The following is an 18,663-nucleotide window of genomic DNA, read 5'->3' as shown; positions in this document are numbered from 1 at the left end:
ACACAAACCATTAACATTTGTAGTGACTATTGATGATGTGAATGTAAAATAGAATTTAAAGTGGGTCCCTATTATCCATTTTAAACCGTTCTGTCTCAGTCCCTGTCGCTTCTAAGGGTTTTTCACTTTCGTCTCGACGTTCATCCTCAACCTCCCTCTCGTCTGAACAAGTTTGTCCTCGGTCCTTTTTCAGCGTTATTCTGATGCTTGAGCAGTCGCTTATAAGTACTTGCTTGCCACTTTGATTTCGTGTTGCCCTTTTCAACGCCGTTATGAATGGTGCCCTTTCTTATTGTCCTTTGTTCCCTCGCTTTCCATCCGCGACTACTCATTTTCTAGCACGAATCTGTTTAACTTCATGTTGTTCAACGTCCTTTTCATCTTCGTTCATCTGATCATTTTCGTCATTATCATCTCGTTCCCTGCGTAATTGTACTTCAGTTGTTCCACTGACAGCTCCTTTATCTTCCGAGGAAAGCTTGCAAGCAAAGGTCTCCTCATCGCTTTCAGTCGCTTGATCTGATGTTAACTTTTCCTTGCGCCGCTTTCCTTTCTTTGCCGAGACTCTCCTGAATATCCGCCTGTTTCCATGAAGACTGGCGTCGCTATTGTTGCAGTGGTTGCGTTTACCTTTTGGCTGTTCATTTTCGTCGTCATTCTTTTCATTCGCCTTCTCACTTTCCCTCCTTCCAAGATCCAGTTTCAAGGTCCCGCTGTCACCGGATTTAATTTGGTCCCTTTGATCTGACTTCCTATCAAGAAAGTCTTTCTCACTCCACATGGTCAATTCCTCGTCGATTGGAGTTTGACAGCCTTAACCATGTGGAACCTCTTGACCACATTGGTAGCAAGTCCTTTTCTGACCACTGTACAGGAGAGTCAAATTATATCCATTAACACTAATAGATGAAGGAATATATCCATTAACACTAATAGATGAAGGAGTATATCCATTAACACTAATAGATGAAGGAATATTCTCCCTTATCTTGACAGTAGTCGTTGCAGTCAGTAAACCTTGAAGTGGCCCATCACTAAACTTATTGTTTCTTATTCCTTCAACTTTTCCGCACTTGCTTTTTAAATGTTTATGACTGACTCATTCGCCAACTCAGAGGGTGCATTCCTTATTGATACGTGCGTTACAGCATTGCTGATGTTAACTATCTTTCCCGTATCTACTTCGTTTATCTTAATGACTTTATCCTCATATTCACTCACAACTTCCATGAACCTCTCTTCAGATCCAAATTTTACCACTGTTTTCTTTCTGCTAACATTCTGAACTCCTATTAAGTCCAAAATTCTAAATTTCATTATTCTGAATAACACATCACTAAGTCATTCAACTGAAACAATTCAGCGAAAAAAATTCGATGACTAAAAGTTAGTCATGTCTAGCACTCTTCACCTTTGTATGTTGGTAAATGGCTGTTGTTGATTTGACATCAGTGTACAAGTAGATTTTAAGGTATTGGCCACGTTTATTTTCTAATCTTGAGACCACTGTTTCAATCTCAGTGGTCTCAAGATTAGAGAAATAAACCTGGCCAATGCCTTAAAATCTGCTTGTACATTGATGTCAAATCAACAACAGTCATCACTAACTTTTGGTCACCGAATTATTTTAAGTCTAAACTTCGGAGAAACAGGTATTAAAGCGTCAAGTTTCCTAAAATGCCACTAATCGTTAGCCACAATGATCTGCCACACGAGATATAGAAGCTCAAACAGATCAGCACACTCGTTGCAGAGGCTTACGATTTATTTTCACAATCAAGGTAAATAACAAGAGGAAATGGCTTGTGGGTAGGTGTTCTTAGTCCGTTCTACATAGACCATATTGAAACGATGAAGAGTAGGCAATCAGCGGGAGTGCCTCCCGCCTCGGTTGAACCAGGCTGCTTTGTAAACACGGATAAAGGCGACGTCTTTCTTTAGACACAGGTGGCTTCGAAACTTAGTGATGCAGCGTCTAGCTCCTAACTGGACGCCTCTTCTTCGATTCTCGAACCGGACAAAGTGCGACGAATGGGCGCGTTCTCTAAAATCCAATATGCCCCTGCTGACTTAAGCAGTGAATTAAGTACCTAACTGTTAGTCGATTGTTGTGGGAGAGCGAAAAAGGGAGATGAGATCAAAATCATTGGCATGACATTTTATTACTCTTGTCAAAATGTGCACCATGCAAAGGGGGGGGGGATCCTCGGCGAGGCCGTCATCAAAGATATTTATAAGATTCGAGTTAGTGCACAAGATTAAATTTCTGAGAGCCTGTGGAAGGGTTTCCTTATTTCCGTCAACAGATTCTGGAGAAAGTCGTGCTTCAAGCATCTTTGTTTGAACTGCTGTTTCTCTCTCGATGCACAAAATACTGTTATCATTATCATCATCATCGCTGTTTTTTTTTTATGGTGGGCAATGAACCAAGAAAGAGATGGATCATTTAGGAGATGAATCTAGAACAGAATGTCGATTTGAATCACATAAATAAAAGAAAAAGTGGAGACATTTTTTTTCACTCGCGTGTTACAGTTTTTCCATTAACATATTTTTGTACTTCCACAAATGGAAAGAGAACGCATTCCATAGTTCTTGGACAATATATGTAAATATATACAGATCGAGCCCTGGTGCAGTAAATTGCACGTATTATCTAAAAAGGCCTGCAATGTCGGAAAAGATGAGGCTCTTGAGAAAAGTGGACGCTGAGGAAAAAGAAGTTATGTAAATAGATTGGTGAAAATCTTGGATGGAAGGGATAACTAAGACTAGGGAAAAGACGATGATGGATAGGCTTTGTTTTACCCAGGATTCAGGACACTTCCGAGTGGTGTTGCGATTATTCAGCACCCAAAAATAGTTGCGGAAGTGCGTGTGTTCCAGTTTGTCCTTTGCTCCATTATTTTAATGTTAGATGGAATAGAATTCATAACAGCCAGTTTTTTTGCTTATCACTTATGGGTTTCCTCATCTCCCACCAAAGTTGGTAGGTGATGTTGATAACCAAATGTCCGTGTCAGTTTATTTTCACGTTTATTGGTTTATAATATGTCATTCGGTATGCCTGCCATCAAGAGAAGTTACTACAATTGGACAGGACTATAAACCAAGGGAAAGTTTATCAAATATAAATATGTATTTGCACCCGGAAGCAGATCCGACTGCCGTGAAGAAGAGACATTCAGAGATTGCTAACCCATTGAAAGCCAATTACTTATCAAAATCCACCTAGGTTCTGACGCTATGTGGTCCAGCAAGCAAAGCTGCTAATGCAGTAATGATGATAATGAACATAACGGGTAAGCAAGGCTTCAATTTCAGCATGGCTGCCAAATCCTCAGTTGCATGCTGATCGATAATGAAAGAACAGCTTTATTTATCCTATATGCAGATGCTCTATACAACATAAAGAGTAAATTTCCTTGTGATGTACTGGAGAAGAAATTGTTTTTTGTTATACAGATTTCCAATATGGCCGCGTATATTATCTTATTGGAATGACAAATGGAGAGATTTGCAAACCTTTTTTTAACAACTGCTTCTCACTGGTTCCTTCAATTAGTTTTAATTCAGAATGGAAGAGGAAAGGTCACCTGCAATACTTTGATATACTTATAATGAGAGATGTCGAATATCGTTTTACAGTCCGCAGAAAACTTACGTTCTCGTCTCATAAATTCACTTTCGGATTTACCGTGACACCACTAAGACAATGGCAGTGATATACAATCTTTTTGTTGAGAGCTCTTCGCATTTTTTCCCAGAATTTTCTAGCCTCAGAATTTAACATCGTCCGAAACACCTATCGCATCGATTATACACAAAAGTCATTATTGAGGAGGCAGTTAACATGACCTGGTTTGGTTGTTCGTCCGTTTGTGGTCATGAAAGCAATAAAAAAAAATGCTTATTGGCAAATTAAAAAGAAAAGAACTACCAGCAACTCAAAGGTCTTGGACAACTTTTCTTTGTGTTTTTTATTATGGAATTGTTGTACAATGTGTTTATTGACAACCACAACAACAATAAAAATGACCTCAATACCGAATATTGAAGGTTTTTGTAGCATGGTCATTAATAATGTGTGTATGCAATTTGGTGTATCTCTCACATTCGAGTTCCATATTGTTCGGAAATTGTTTTAGTTATTTTTTCCAGTTAACTGACCGTCACATTAACATTCACATTAACATAAATAACAAAAGCAATAAGAACACATTCACAGAATAAAGTATAAATATGATTTCTTTTGAGTAAACGTGGAGAGACATGACAGGGAGACCAGAAGGCCTTCATTACCCCAGAGACAGGTTGCCCCGGGGGGAAACGTGCTCTAGATCCCGCGTTCCGTTCCATTATCTAAGGAAGTGGTTAATGTTTTATATAAACCTCTTGCGCTCCCTGTAATAATGCCACACGGAAATAAACCGTTCCGTGAACTGAATATGCTCTAGCATTCAGACTCCTGATGTATTTTTATCAAGTGAAGGTTTGGTTTTTATATGTTTTTACGCAATACCCGCATTTTTACTCTTAAAAAAATACTTCAGTATCAATAGCAAGTACAATTTATTCTTATTCTATAAAATAAAACAATATAGAGCTTGAAAATATCCTCATAATGATAAGCCATGAGACGAACACAATTTACTTTACCATTCGCATCAAAAGCTTTTCAACAAATAACCAAATGTAATTGTCAAATAAAAAACGCTGAAAATAGTATGCGATCTGACCAGAAGAAATTGCTGACAATAAATCTGCGTCTTTTCTCGTTTAACGAAGTTATATTATTACTTTAACTGAACGCTTATTCACGTGTCTCGTACAAAGGTTGCTTCGCCATGGTTTCAATTTGATGTAAGTATTAGAATTTTAAACCTGTTTATACTCGGAATAACTGAGGGAACGTACCTTGCCTTACTGTGCCACCAGTACATTTTTAAATTGAGAAATTTTCAAGAAGACTGTTCGTTATGATAAAGCCAATATCAAACCACTCGAAAAAATGAATGATATGTCAATTAATTATCTGATTCTTATTTAAATATGTAATAGAATAACGTTAAAATATGGATAGTACGCTGTCATTTTAAGCGTCTGAAAATGTAAAACAAACGAGCGTCGCGCAACCAGAAAGCCTCTTTGAGATTGATATCCCAAGTAATCATGAACTGTGATTCTCAATAAGAATGTTTTTCTTAGAGTGCTGTACTCGGTCTCTCTCTATTTAATACCTTATGGCCTTAAGCTGCATTTGGTCTGAGTTTTGGGTAGTTTTAATTTCCGTTTAGCTTAAAACCGATTTGTATTTTTTTTATTTTTTTTTTATAAACCTTAGCTATCTTAGCATACATTTTAATGTTGTAAAAATGAATTTTATTGTAGCTCAGAAGAAGGGAAAAGATTGACAAAACATTGGTGTCAATCAAAAGAAATTATTTTCTTCTGGCTGTCCTCTCTATTATTAAACTTGAGGTCACCAAGAGCTAAAATCTTACATTTTTTATATATATTCTATCTATTATAGAAAAATGAATGTTTGTTTATTTGTTTGGATATTATAGAAATCCGAACTGCTTGACAGATCCAGACAAAATTTTGCACACGGACCCTATGTCACCCTAGAAAGGTTTATAAGTCAAAATCAAACCCTTACCCTGTGACAGACATACAAACGCAGACAAAACAAATGAAATTTTCGATTTTATGTCACCTTTTCCTTCAGTGCCTTATGGGTTAATTCTCATTTCCCACCTGCCGCTCCACCTTTTCTTCCAGGCGCTGTCAAATGTATGAGTAACCTACAACAATAAATCCAAATCCCCCTCATTAAACTTCTTCCACTGCTACATGAAAGGAATTGTTGCCATATATCACTACCAGCGTAAACCTAACCACTATTATTTTTAAATATAAATAGTCTTATTCTATAAATGTATTGTTACAAAGTCTTAAATTTAATATACAATATTTTACAAAATAGATTTAGCACAACAAAATGCTTTAAAAGTGTAAATTATTTGCGATCCGTACATGCGCAGTACCAAGGCCTTGGTAGTAACTGTTGGCTAAGCTCAGCATGCAAGCTGGAATGCGTTTAATTATTTTTTTTTTTTATTCGTTCAAATGCGAATTTCCACATTAATCCGTTAGTTTCTTCGTTTTTACCTGAGGAGTTCTCTATAGTGGCTGCTTCCTGACGTTACAGTGACGTGTTTCGTTATAAAGTCAGTTTAAATAAGGTCCAAATTATCGTGCAGTTTGGTAATTACTTCCACCACCGTCATCAACTCCACCTCGCGATGCCCGCTCCACCAAACTCTCTCTCTCTCTCTCTCTCTCTCTCTCTCTCTCTCTCTCTCTCTCTCTCTCTCAAGGCATTACTCAGACAAGTTGGACCAAAATCTTTCTATGAAGCTTTTAACTGTTGCAATTTTAGTTGTCACTTTGATTAATCAGCTATATAAATGTTAAATTGCTCTTTAAAAGGTACGTCTTCAGGTTCCATATTAAGCAAAGGCACTCTACGGGACCTCCAATCTTAGTTTCACCCAAACTTGGTCTTCCACGACATTTTTTGGAATGCTGTTTACATGCGCTGTACTTTGTGGAAACCTCGTATCACTACATTCGATGACAAGGATTCTTGTTTATCCTTGAATGTCCTAATAACTATAAGACAAGCAACACAGTCAGCAGTTAATTTCGAGTTCCTGTAACTTATGTAATGAGTTTAAAATAAATGAGCTTAGACACACACACACACACACACATATATATATATATATATATATATATATATATATATATATATATATATATATATATATATGTGTGTATATATATATATATATATATATATATATATATATATATATCATGGATGTACCACAGTGTGAAAAATAAGAAACGGGGTGTAGGTCCTGACCGTATTTATTTCAAGCCATTGACGTGGACTGTACAGTGTGTGAGAAGTGTATAAATGTGTAGTTGACGAAATCCCATGTATGCTCATGCCCCATAGTATGTATTATATTTATTTATAAACCCATTTGGCTAAAAAACCAAGAATATTTGCCATAAACAGACCATACCCCACCTCAGATCCACACCTGACAGGTGTCATCGGAGTCTGGAAACTCTCATCACTCACCATTTTTAATCAAATAAGATAATCCTATTTATCATATATCTATAGTCAGCCTATCCATAAAGACAAACAAGTCTTCAAAGTTCTTTATTTAAAATCAAGTTTATACAATCCCTTGACTGATATTCATATTATGGTTGTAATAAATTATAAAGAGCAGTTAAAATGTTCTAAATTAAAATAACAATTATTATACCCCTTCCCAGTTGAAAAAATTTTATAAAGTCAACATAAAATATAGAAAAATTATGAAAAAATAAACATAAAATAAAATAAATAAATAAATAGTGCTTAAAATTGGCCAATATAAGTTTGTGAAGACTTACACGGGATTTTAACTACCACAGTACAACGTCAAGTTCTTGGAAGAATTTTTCATTGTTGAAACGTCAAATGCGACATTAACACCAAAACCTTAAGAAGATGAGAGGAAACCTTTCAGAAGTGTTATTATTCAGAACAAGGAAAGGTTTTTATTGTAATGACTCAAGTTTTGTTAAAAGGCAGTTTTGAGATGTAATGCACTGAGAATCGAAAAGATGTTTTTTTTTTTGCAACATTCCTAATTTTATCTATTTAGTATCAATGTATTCAGGGCTAATGCTAGAAAGTTCTGGATTGGAAACATAGATGAAAACCTGTAACCTTATAAATAGAAATCCTAAAGTGGCTGTAATGGGTTTTCTATACACACTTGCATTTAAAGTCTTTTTCTGGAACCAACATAGAAACGTACCAAGACATCTTTTCCATTTCAAATTTATTGATAATACTGGACCTTAGCAAAAATCTTTTACATCTTGTCCTTATAGGAGAAAAAATTTCCAACCCATGTTGGATTCATAGGGATTAAATTTAATTTTTAAAAACCTATTTCTCTTTCAAAAATACTTTTTATTTTTTAACGTAATTTGTCCGATAGAGGGTAAAGGGAATAAAAGTACATGTTCAATTTAGGAACATTAAATTTTCAGAGGAGGGAGACATAATTTAATCAGTTCAATTAAAATTACTTTCTGAAAATGGGATTGAGGCTGTGTGTTAACAATTCAGAAAAAAACGATAAATAATCAATTTCAAGTGAAAAGTGATACCAACTAAAACTATAAGCCTTTGATTAATCGATGTACCAATGTTGTAATAGGCCCAATTGATCTTGAAATTTGAATAAAAACAAGAGCTAAAATAGTTAATATCAAGCCTGTAAACGTATTCTTAGCGATAAACAGATGTCGAACCATGTTGAACTAGATAATTTTACATCCAAAAGAAAGTTTTGTTGTTCAGTCTTTATTGTAAATTTCATGTTGGGATGTACAGATTGGAGAGGTCCCAGTTTAAGCCTGTTCTATATAAACGATATGTTGATGACACTTTTGCCCAGGTTTTTCACTTTCTTGTCATGAACCACTTTTATTAATTGTGTATCATCCCAATATTTAAATTTTATATTGAGACTCATCAACAAAAGATTTTGCATTTTCTTTATGGACTTTTATTTAAAAATTACAAGGGCAACTGATTTATCTGCTTTTGTTTATGTGTATATTTTTATCGTTTTCAGTTCATTAATAGCAACTATAAATTTTTGGGGACGTTTTTATGTCTGATTTTTTCATACTTCCAACATTGGTACATCGAACCATGTTCAAATCTTCATTCGTTAAATCACAATATTTTTGAAATTGATTATTCCTTTTAGTTTTTTCCACACTGTTCCTTCCTCAGAGATAAAGAAAGTTTAAAATATAGCCTTCACTAAATACATTTCTCCCCAGCTGTTTGTTTGATAAGTTGACGAAACTGAATTGGCGTTGTTGGTCCAAGGGCTTCTTTCAATCAACAGTTATTTTATTATCGTGTTTCCGTTTCAGTTTCGATACAAATTATTCCTCAAAAATAAAAATATTCACGTTGAAAGAGAAATAGGTTTTTTGAAATTCAAATTTGATTTTCCTCGTGAGATCTTCAAAATTGGAAATTTTTTTCCAATAATGATGTTGATATGATTTTTCCAATATGGCAGCATTATCTATAAATTTGAATGCCCAAGATGTCTTGGTCTTGTTGGTTCCAGCAAAAATTGACTGTTGAACGATCTCGACACCAGCCTTACTTAGGGATATGGATCGTCAGGTTGTGTATATCCAATCAGAACTTTCTTGTAGTATATATATTTGAACACATGCTCTGTAAAGTCCTTCGTCAATGGCTTGAAAAAAGTCACAACCGATTCAGTGCTACATCTCAAACTGCCTTTTTATTTTTCACCTGAGTAATGTGTGATAAATGAATCACGTATCAAAAGTGATAATAATCATCATATATATCTATATATATAATATATATATATATATATATTGACGTTTCTTCTGGCCATTCTTCCCTATTGCGTTGTACTGTAAGGTATATATATATATATATATATATATACAAACTTGATGAATTTTAATATATTTATTTATTTATTTTATTTTATTTTATTTTTGTGTGTAATTTTTCTGCTTTTATGTTGACTTTATAAAATTTTTTACTGTCGTGTATAAATAATTGTTGTTTTAAATCTTTAGTTTTAACATGCTCATGCATAATTTATTGCATTTATTTATGATATACTAGAAAAACCAAGAAATTTCTAAATAAAGAACTTTGAAGACTTTTGTCTTATGGATCTCCTGAGAATTTGCTGCTTGACTGTTGGCTATATATATATATATTTTAATCAAATATATATCCAGATATATATATATATATATATATATATATATATATATATATATATATATATATATATATATTTATTTATGATTTTACCTGGGAAAATGGTCAGTATGAGCCAGGTATCAACACTCACCGTTCGTTAGCCCTGTTATCTAACTTCGTGAGTCCAGGTAATCATGAAAAACAAGAAAAAGGGGGATTTTCATATGAGCTTAGGGCTCTCCTCACAAGGAATGTGTATCTAAACACGTTAGAGTTGAATTAAAGTCACGTATATTTACACAAAAGAATATCAGAAGATGAAAGAACGTGGCATTCAGGCTTGCGGGGGCCTGAAGGGATATTTCTACTGATGAACTCGAACATCGAATCCGTTAGTGGGGTTTTCACAAGGCACAATCCATGGATATTCCACTGAAAACTGGTCCCTCTGAAATGAGAGGTTCAGGTATTACAAGCCAGTAAATGGAGACAGGAAAATACTCAGGAATTCCGGGCCGCGCTGAAGGTGCCATAAGGCCTCGAATGAGCAAAGATAGGCAAAAACAGACATTTGAATAACACTGGTATCACGAGGCAAAGGAAAATTGGGAATTACTGGCCCTTCAAAGGGAACACTTGAAGGGCAATTCGTGACTGATAGGGACTCTTTAACGAGCACTTTACTGCGTAGAGGAAGGGGTCTCCAGCGAAGAATGGCGAAGATGCATCACTAACCAAAACATGACTGAGATGTGTGTTTCTGTGACGAAGATTGGGCGTCAATCACTCCTCCAGTATAGCGGTCCCGCGCGCGTCTTACGGCAATCCGCCTCACGACTTCATGACGTCCCTCGAGTGTTTGACTCTCGTCTCCTTTGTTTGTCCCTATTTAAGGCATCGGCGGAGGAACGGGGCGTGGGGACGGTGCAGGAGTCATCTTCCATGAGTCATGTGTCCAGGTGTGCTGAACATCCGGCCGCTTCTCGACGGGGTACCTGCAAAAGAGTCCCATACTGTTCACTCTGCCCCATAAGAGGAAGTTGTCAAGTAGCTTAAGGATGCTAAGCTTCCTTAGGGAGGAGCCTTAATCCCTCTTTTCCCTACCTTCGACCTGTGCTAAGCAAATGCCAGGTCAAGGATAAAACAATAAAACAGAGTGTTTTTATGGTGACTTCTTGTGAGATATAATGTATATATATATATGACTATATCACCGTGATTCATATATATATATGTATATATATTTATATATGTTATACAATTTTTTTAGTTGATATAAGTCCACTGTCCCGTGGGGTCGAACCCCACGGGACGGTGGACTAAAACTAAAAAAATAAAATAAAAAAAAAAAATGTATATGTTTTATTTAAGAGCAATTAATTCAAGACAATTAGTAATCACAGGAATATAAATAGCATTTTCAATGATTTATTTAAAGCAATTAATTCAAGACAATTAGTAATCATTGAAAAGCATTTTCAATGATACTACACGACATTGCACGAAAACAATTCAAAGGAGATGCAGGAATATTTTTCTGAGTCCTTCATAGTTTTCCCAGGCAGCGTCGGGTTGGTCAGCAAGTATATATATATATATATATATATATATATATATATATATATATATATATATATATATATATATATATATATATTATATATATATATATATATATATATATATATATACATATACATATATATATATATATGTGTGTGTATGGATATATGCAATCGTGATAACAACAGCGCCCTCTTAACTTCTAGAATTCTTAGCGCTTTTTGGAAACACTTGTCACCACAAAGCCTTCGTTCTAATGACGAGGATTTCGAGTAATTCTGATGTCCGTAGGAGGATTCAAACTTGCATCCAGAGAATCAGAGCGAGGTCACGTTGCCGACTTGATCAAGTCAGCAACGCGAACTTAAGTGGGTTCTTCTCAGAGGAAGATGAACGTGCGCAGCGGAGTCAGTTTTTGTACTGGATGTTCACTGTCTAACCGTGAACAGTGCAGCTTAGACAAACGTAGTAAAGGATGTACAAGTTTCATTAAATACGATGATTTATTATTCTACGCCAAAGCTCCAACCCAAATGAATTGCTGATTCGCGTGTCTCTCTTCATCACACAACTTGTTCCGCAGTTGAATACGCATTCCAATCCCTCTTCATTGTGCTGCCTTTCTTAACCTATTGTTTTTATGTACAGACTTTTAGCTTTTGTTTATCTTTTGCGATGGTAGGTCGACCCCAGTGCTCCTCAAATATTTCTTAGCTGTAATCTTTATGTACTTTTTATCTGGACGTCATATCAACTGTACGCTTTTAGTTTTGCTGTAATATTAAATGTAAGCATATGATATATATATATATATATATATATATATATATATATATATATATATATATATATATATATATATATATATGACGTGTTCACATGCCGATTTCATGCGATGTTTTCAAATAATTATTCTTAATACATGATTCGCCTTGTTTCACCTACGTCAGCCTTTATACAAATTAGAATAAAATCGTACTGAAACTCTGAAAGCTATACAATATTTGTACATTCTAAATTTCGAACGCATTAGGTTAGGTACTACCATTTAACTTAAGTACAAATAGGCATCAAATTCACAACTGTAATTAAGTAACATATGCAATTAATGATGCATGGAAGATATGACGAACTCCCCTTCAGCCACGATACCACATGATACTTACGTCATTCAGAAGCATGTCACCAGATATTATATGTGTGTGTGTGTGTGTGTGTGTGTGTGTGTGTGTGTGTGTGTGTGTGTGTGTCCTTCAAGTCATTTTATGTATGAAAATGCGATGACTTTTCTGCGTGATCCGCTTTGATCAGCCAGAAACCTACGTATCACATTATGAACTTAACATTATCTACAAATATTAAGCACGTGATCTGATAAATTTGGCCGCCAAGCATATTCTGCACATGGATCAACCTTACGCTAACAACTCTCATCTCCCAGCAAAATGCAGATCATTTTTGCAAAGAATAACGAATTTTCGAATTAGTATTTCCGAAGAACCTATTTGCCCATGTCACGGTACTTTTGAAATGATGAAATTTAGGGCTACGGGGAATAAAGGCGAAAGTTTCATCGAATTTTATCTGAAAGTTCTTCTGCAAAATCGGTTGATATTATAATTAATAATAATAATAATAATAATAATGATAATAATAATAATAATAATAATAATAATAATAATAATAATAAATTAAGAAGAAGAAGAAGAAGAAGAAGAAGAAGAAGAAGAAGAAGAAGAAGAAGAAGAAGAAGAAGAAGGAGAAGAAGGAGAAGAGGAGGAGGAGGAGTACTCCTAAAAGCCTAACCATTCAGTAAGATAGTTTATGAAAAGGCATTCAAGATATCAGTAAACTGGCTTCGCGTATGGAAATAAACTGGCATCAATAACCCGAAATTTAGAGTCACAATAAAGTGAGAATAACCCGATAAAAATGGCCAACGCATAGACGCTATTACCCTGTTTTAGATAGGCCCCATTGAGATGATCGTTCCAAAAAAAAAAAAAAAGGCAATCAGCGTGAGTGCCTCACGCCTCAGTCGGTGCCACGCCGCTCCGCAAACACTCCGGCACTTTTCTTTTTTGAAGGATCCTTTTCATTTGTTGCGGAAAAAGGAGGAAGCATTTCTCCGAGTTCGGGAGCACCTCGAGATTCGGCACACTATGAAAAGGTCGCGATTAACGGAGAAACGAGTAAAACATGCGCCGAAGTTTCTTCGGCGCAGTCGAGTTTTCCGTACAGTCGCTACACGGTATAATCAAGGCCGCAGAAAATAGATCTGGCGTTCGGTGGTCTCGGTATGATGTTGTATGAGCCCTGGCCCATGAAACTTTATCCACGGCCCGGTGGTGGCATATCCTATGTCGTTGCCAGAAGCACGATTATGGTTTACTTTGACCTTAAATAAAATCAAAACTACTGAGGCTAGAGGGCTGCAATTTGGTACGTTTGATAATTGTAGGGTGGATGATCAACATACCAATTTGCAGCCCTCTAGCCTCGGTAGTTTTTAAGATCTGAGGGCGGACAGAAAAAGTACGGACAGAATAAAGTGCGCACGGACAGACAAATCCGCCTCAATAGTTGTCTTTTACAGAAAACTAAAGCGTAGCGTTTTCGTTACCTCCGTCAATTGTTTATTCGTTACCCCCACTCCGTCTTTTAGCAAGACATTAAGAATATTCACTGAAGAATTTCAGGAATGTTAAGAGACGTGGACAATGAATTCCAGATCTGAATGGTATAGAAAGATTAAAAACGAAAAATGAGGATATTTCTTTTACTCAGGTTTAAAGATATTCTCCTACACCACATTTACTGAATCCTAAAGGGTGGATAAAATTAATTCGTATTACAATAATGAATTAAATTATATATATATATATATATATATATATATATATATATATATATATATATATATATATATATATATATATATATATACAGGTTAAAAAAAGGAGTTTTATCAGAAAATATGTGGGTTCAAGGAAAATAAAATTAAACGGGTGAAAGGATTTTGCAAATATATTGACGCAATTCTTAAGCTACTCGACCCAAAAACAAATACAAGGTATATATTGCCCATTAAGTATCAAACGTAAAAATCATGAGTCCATTAAAGAATGTAGTAACAAAAACCTCGGAATCGTCATTCCGTGTGAGAATTAGATTTGGTGTAGTTGCTCGTGTTGGGTGAGGGGTGGGGTGGGGGATTCGTCAGATTGTGAGATCTTTCCCAGTGCAGAAATAAAATGTATCACCTGAGTCAGTCAAGCAGAGACTGTTTTTAAAGAAAATCATTAAAATCAATTCTTCTGTTCTTACTCATCCCTGTGTGAGTGTGAGAGTGTGTGAGTGTTTGCGTAACTTAGTGAAACAAAAGTGACAGAGCAGAGTGTGGAGAGACAGGACGGTCAAATTGCGACTGTGTCTTGGGGAGCTGAAAGGAGTGGACTAGGGTGAGGGCGGTCCTTGAAGCTGCAGGAATACTCTGGTGATCCTTGAAAGAGTATGAATATGTTAGTTCGAGGTTTGTGTAGTCAGACTGAATGTGGCAGGAGTAAAAGTTATAAAAGCATGAACGTGGAACATGAATGGAAAGGAATGAGTGAAAGAGAATATTTTGACGAGAGGTGGAGAACACGAAATGGGGGTTATACCAGGTTACGATATGAAGGCAAAGTTGTGTGGAAGAAAACAGAGATGGCAAAGTTGGCAGGCATGGTGTCTCTGGAGTAAATGAGGATGGACAGTTTCGTGGAAACGTTTAGAGGAGAAAAGTTTGATTGTTGGAAATACTTGGCCTCCTAAGGGAAGGAAAAATAGTGAAGAAATGTTTACAAGAGTATGCGTTAGCACAGATTATATGGAAGAGTAAGTTGAAGGATGCGAAGGTGGAAAGAGAAGTGCGAGGTATATCTTTACATTATTTCCTTAAAGAAAAAGTTAAGAAAGGAGGAGAAATTGCAAGTAAATATAATTTAGACAAGTGATTAAAATGCAGGTGGAGGGAACAGAGAGGGAGTATGTAAAATCCGATGGTGCGGTGTCTGTGGGTACAAGAAAGTACGAAAAATGGAAATAGATTTTTCCATTTGCAGCTCATGTCAGAATTGATCGTGGGTAGGCATTCAGAAGGAGAAGGAGAATAGTCAAGAGGGAAAGGAGAGAGAGAAAGATTGTAAATAATAAAAACATAGAGCAGTGGGTGCAAAAGAAATTAAGGGGAATAGCTCTAGTGGTAAGCCATGCAGAAAGAAAGGTTAATATTAGAGGAGATGGGTTTCAGAGTCAAGAACCTAAAGTTGAGACGCTGTAAGAAATTAATGAGGCAAATTGGTTGAATGCAGGGGATGAGATAGAGGTCAAGCAGAAGTGACTGAAGTGAAGTGGGCAAATAAGAGGACGAAGTGTGGAAAGACAACTAGGAACTAATGAGATTACAAGTGAGGTGCTACGATATAATAGTAATGAGAGAGTGGCTGACTTCGTGACTGTGATTCACTGGGTACAGTGTGTCTGAGTGAAGAAAAGATTCATGTGCAGTGAGTGAGAGGAATAACTGTCCCGCTGTATGCAGGTAAGGAAAATAGAGACTACTTTAAGAATTCTAGGAACATAGAATTACTCAATGTTCCAGGAAAGGTGTATTGTGGGATCCTTTTTATTGGGGAAGTAAAATAAATGGCAAAGCTGACATCGAAAGAACTGTAATGGTTTAGGTACTGAAGATGGTGTGAAGATCAAGGTTTGTTATGTGACAGTTATGTGAGAAGATCAAATGTAAGAAGACATATAATTATAATTACCATAAATGGACACAGAGAAAACTTATGATAGAAATAATAAAAGCAATGTGAGGAGTTTTAAAAATGTATGAAATTGACGAATTATTGCGGGCTATCAAAGTTCTGACAATGAAGTGAAATTTCTGCTTGAACGTGTAAGCAGTGAATGACTGATTTGGAATAAAAGTGGGTCTGAACCAAAGCTCTTCAATATCTTATGGATGGACTGATGCTGGAAGTCAGTGAAAGGACAGTAGATGCAGGTGCAAAGATTTAGGATAAAAAATTAGTCATAAATGAGGTGTGCAATGACTGTTGATATTAAAGGGAAACAAATTAAACACTGCGACATCTTTAGGAATGCACTGGCAGAAACTTGCCAACCTCTGATATTGCTTCGCTTTTCAAGAGTTGACGTTGGTCAAGAAGAACGTTTTCTTTATGCTTTCTCTTGTACTAACAGAAACTAGATAATCATAAGAACTGAAAACAAATAAAAACGTAAGTAACAATACAAATCATTTAATAGTAACAGGCATGTGAATACTGTTTCTACTACTATTACTATTATGGCAAATAATAATTATAGTATTAATAATTACGGACCTAGTCCTTGGGAATTTGAACCATCGACTACTGGAACACCAGAACAACACACAGAGAGAGTAAAAGGGAAGTAGCCAGATATTTGTCAGCATTGCGGATCGGGGGGATCACGTTCATGGTTTTTCTCCTCACTGCAGTGAGCTGGTATGCTTAATTCTCTGCCACTGAAGGTCTGATGCAATATTCACAATATAAACAGGCAATTTAGGCTGGATATAAATAAGCATTACAGCTATTTTTGTAACTGGGCAAGTAGATAAATACAGAATACAGAATCAGTCAACAGAGTTATAAAAAGTTATTGTTGAAATAACAGCAAAATCCCCGAGGAAAGAATATTTTCACGAGAAGAAGAAATCCGACTGTACAATAGGAGGATTTAAAACAAATCTGTAGCAGTAACACAGAATGCTAACCTTTAAAATAAAAGTCTTGGACCGAAGACACATAACGGGAGGAAGTTGCAGGCATATATGTGCTCTATTGATTATTCGCAACAGAGCAAACTGAGATGATCGCTGCATAGAAAGCAGGCAATCAGCCGGGAGTGCCTCACGCCCCAGTCAGCGCTATGTAAACGCTGGCACTCTGATTGTGGGATCCTTTTCATTTGCTGCGAAAAATGAAGAGAACCTTTCCCCCGTTTCTGTCTCTGCTCAATTGCAAGATAAAAGTCTCTCCGTCTAGTGTCGGTAATTATCAGTTCAAGATTTTTCCCTTGGCTCCATTAACGAAGTTAGAATTGAAGTGAATATGGAATTTAGGCCAAGGGCCAAGCGCTGGGCCCCGTGAGGTCTATTCAGCGCTGAGACGGAAATTGACGGTAAAAGGTTTGAAAGGAAAACCTCGCAATTGCACGATGAATCAATTTTTAGACCTAAGAGGGTGGAAAGTAAGATGGGAGAAAGAATATGAACGGAGGTACAGTAAAAGGAAGGGAAAGGGGTTGCAGCTAGGGGCGAAGAACACGCTGTGCAAAGAACACTAAAGTAATGCCTACAGGGGACGAAGTTAGAATGAGGTACACTGACGGCAAACTATCCCCCTCTTACGGGAACGAAGTTAGAAAATTTAAAATTCTAGAATTATATTCATGTATTCATTTATAAAAAAAAAGTATCTTTCACGTCTGTCAGTCTCTAAACTATTATGCAAGCAGGTGGGTCTTGATCATAACGAATTTCTGGAAGGGCGGTTTGCGAACCAAGACAGAGCCAGTAGATCTTGAGACGGAGACGGAGATGATATTGAGAATTTTCTCCACAAGCAATATTGACGCTAGAAAATAACCACTACCTGCCGATAAAGAAATCGAGCGGAGGTTATAAACTGCCTAACACGTAAGGTTTCATTTTTATTATACATATATTGATATTCTCATCGGGGTCTGGCATTACCTGACGCATGCGCTCATTGAAAGTTTCTAGTCGTCGTTGTATAGTAGTGAAAATTCACAATATAATAGTAATAATAATAATAATAATAACAACTACTTTCATGACTCGCACACCTAATATGACCAGCTTAATACCTTAACCTCAAACTGAAGTTAAGATTACTTCCCTCCCAACCACATATCTTGAAAATGCATGTTTTAATAATTGATAAACCTTTCAGTCCCCTTAAAAGTTTGAAATCAGTATCACGTAAAATATGCTGCTTTTGGCTCTCAGCGCAAACAAACATCGAACAAAAGCTCAATTGCAATTACTGAAACTTTTCTTTTCGTTATGGCCTATATTCCCTGTAAAAGCTTCTCCGTGCTTTCTTGAGAGCCCCGTGTGCTCACATCATTTATGAAGAGACATTTCCTTGGACGAAACTCTGCTAGACGTGCGAGGAACT

The 18,663-nt window shown here is 36.2% G+C and overlaps 1 protein-coding gene across 1 annotated transcript; it reads right to left on the bottom strand.

Moving 5' to 3' along the window:
* Positions 1-328: 328 nt before the first annotated feature.
* LOC136832009 (uncharacterized) lies at positions 329-781 on the bottom strand. Its single transcript, XM_067092494.1, has one exon. The coding sequence runs from the start codon at positions 779-781 to the stop codon at positions 329-331; it is 453 nt and encodes a 150-aa protein (XP_066948595.1).
* Between the last annotated feature and the right edge of the window lie 17,882 nt (positions 782-18,663).

The sequence above is a fragment of the Macrobrachium rosenbergii genome, chromosome 49 (assembly GCF_040412425.1).
Source record: "Macrobrachium rosenbergii isolate ZJJX-2024 chromosome 49, ASM4041242v1, whole genome shotgun sequence".
Taxonomy (NCBI): Eukaryota; Metazoa; Arthropoda; class Malacostraca; order Decapoda; family Palaemonidae; genus Macrobrachium; species Macrobrachium rosenbergii.
This window is presented reverse-complemented; position numbering and strand designations above follow the sequence as displayed.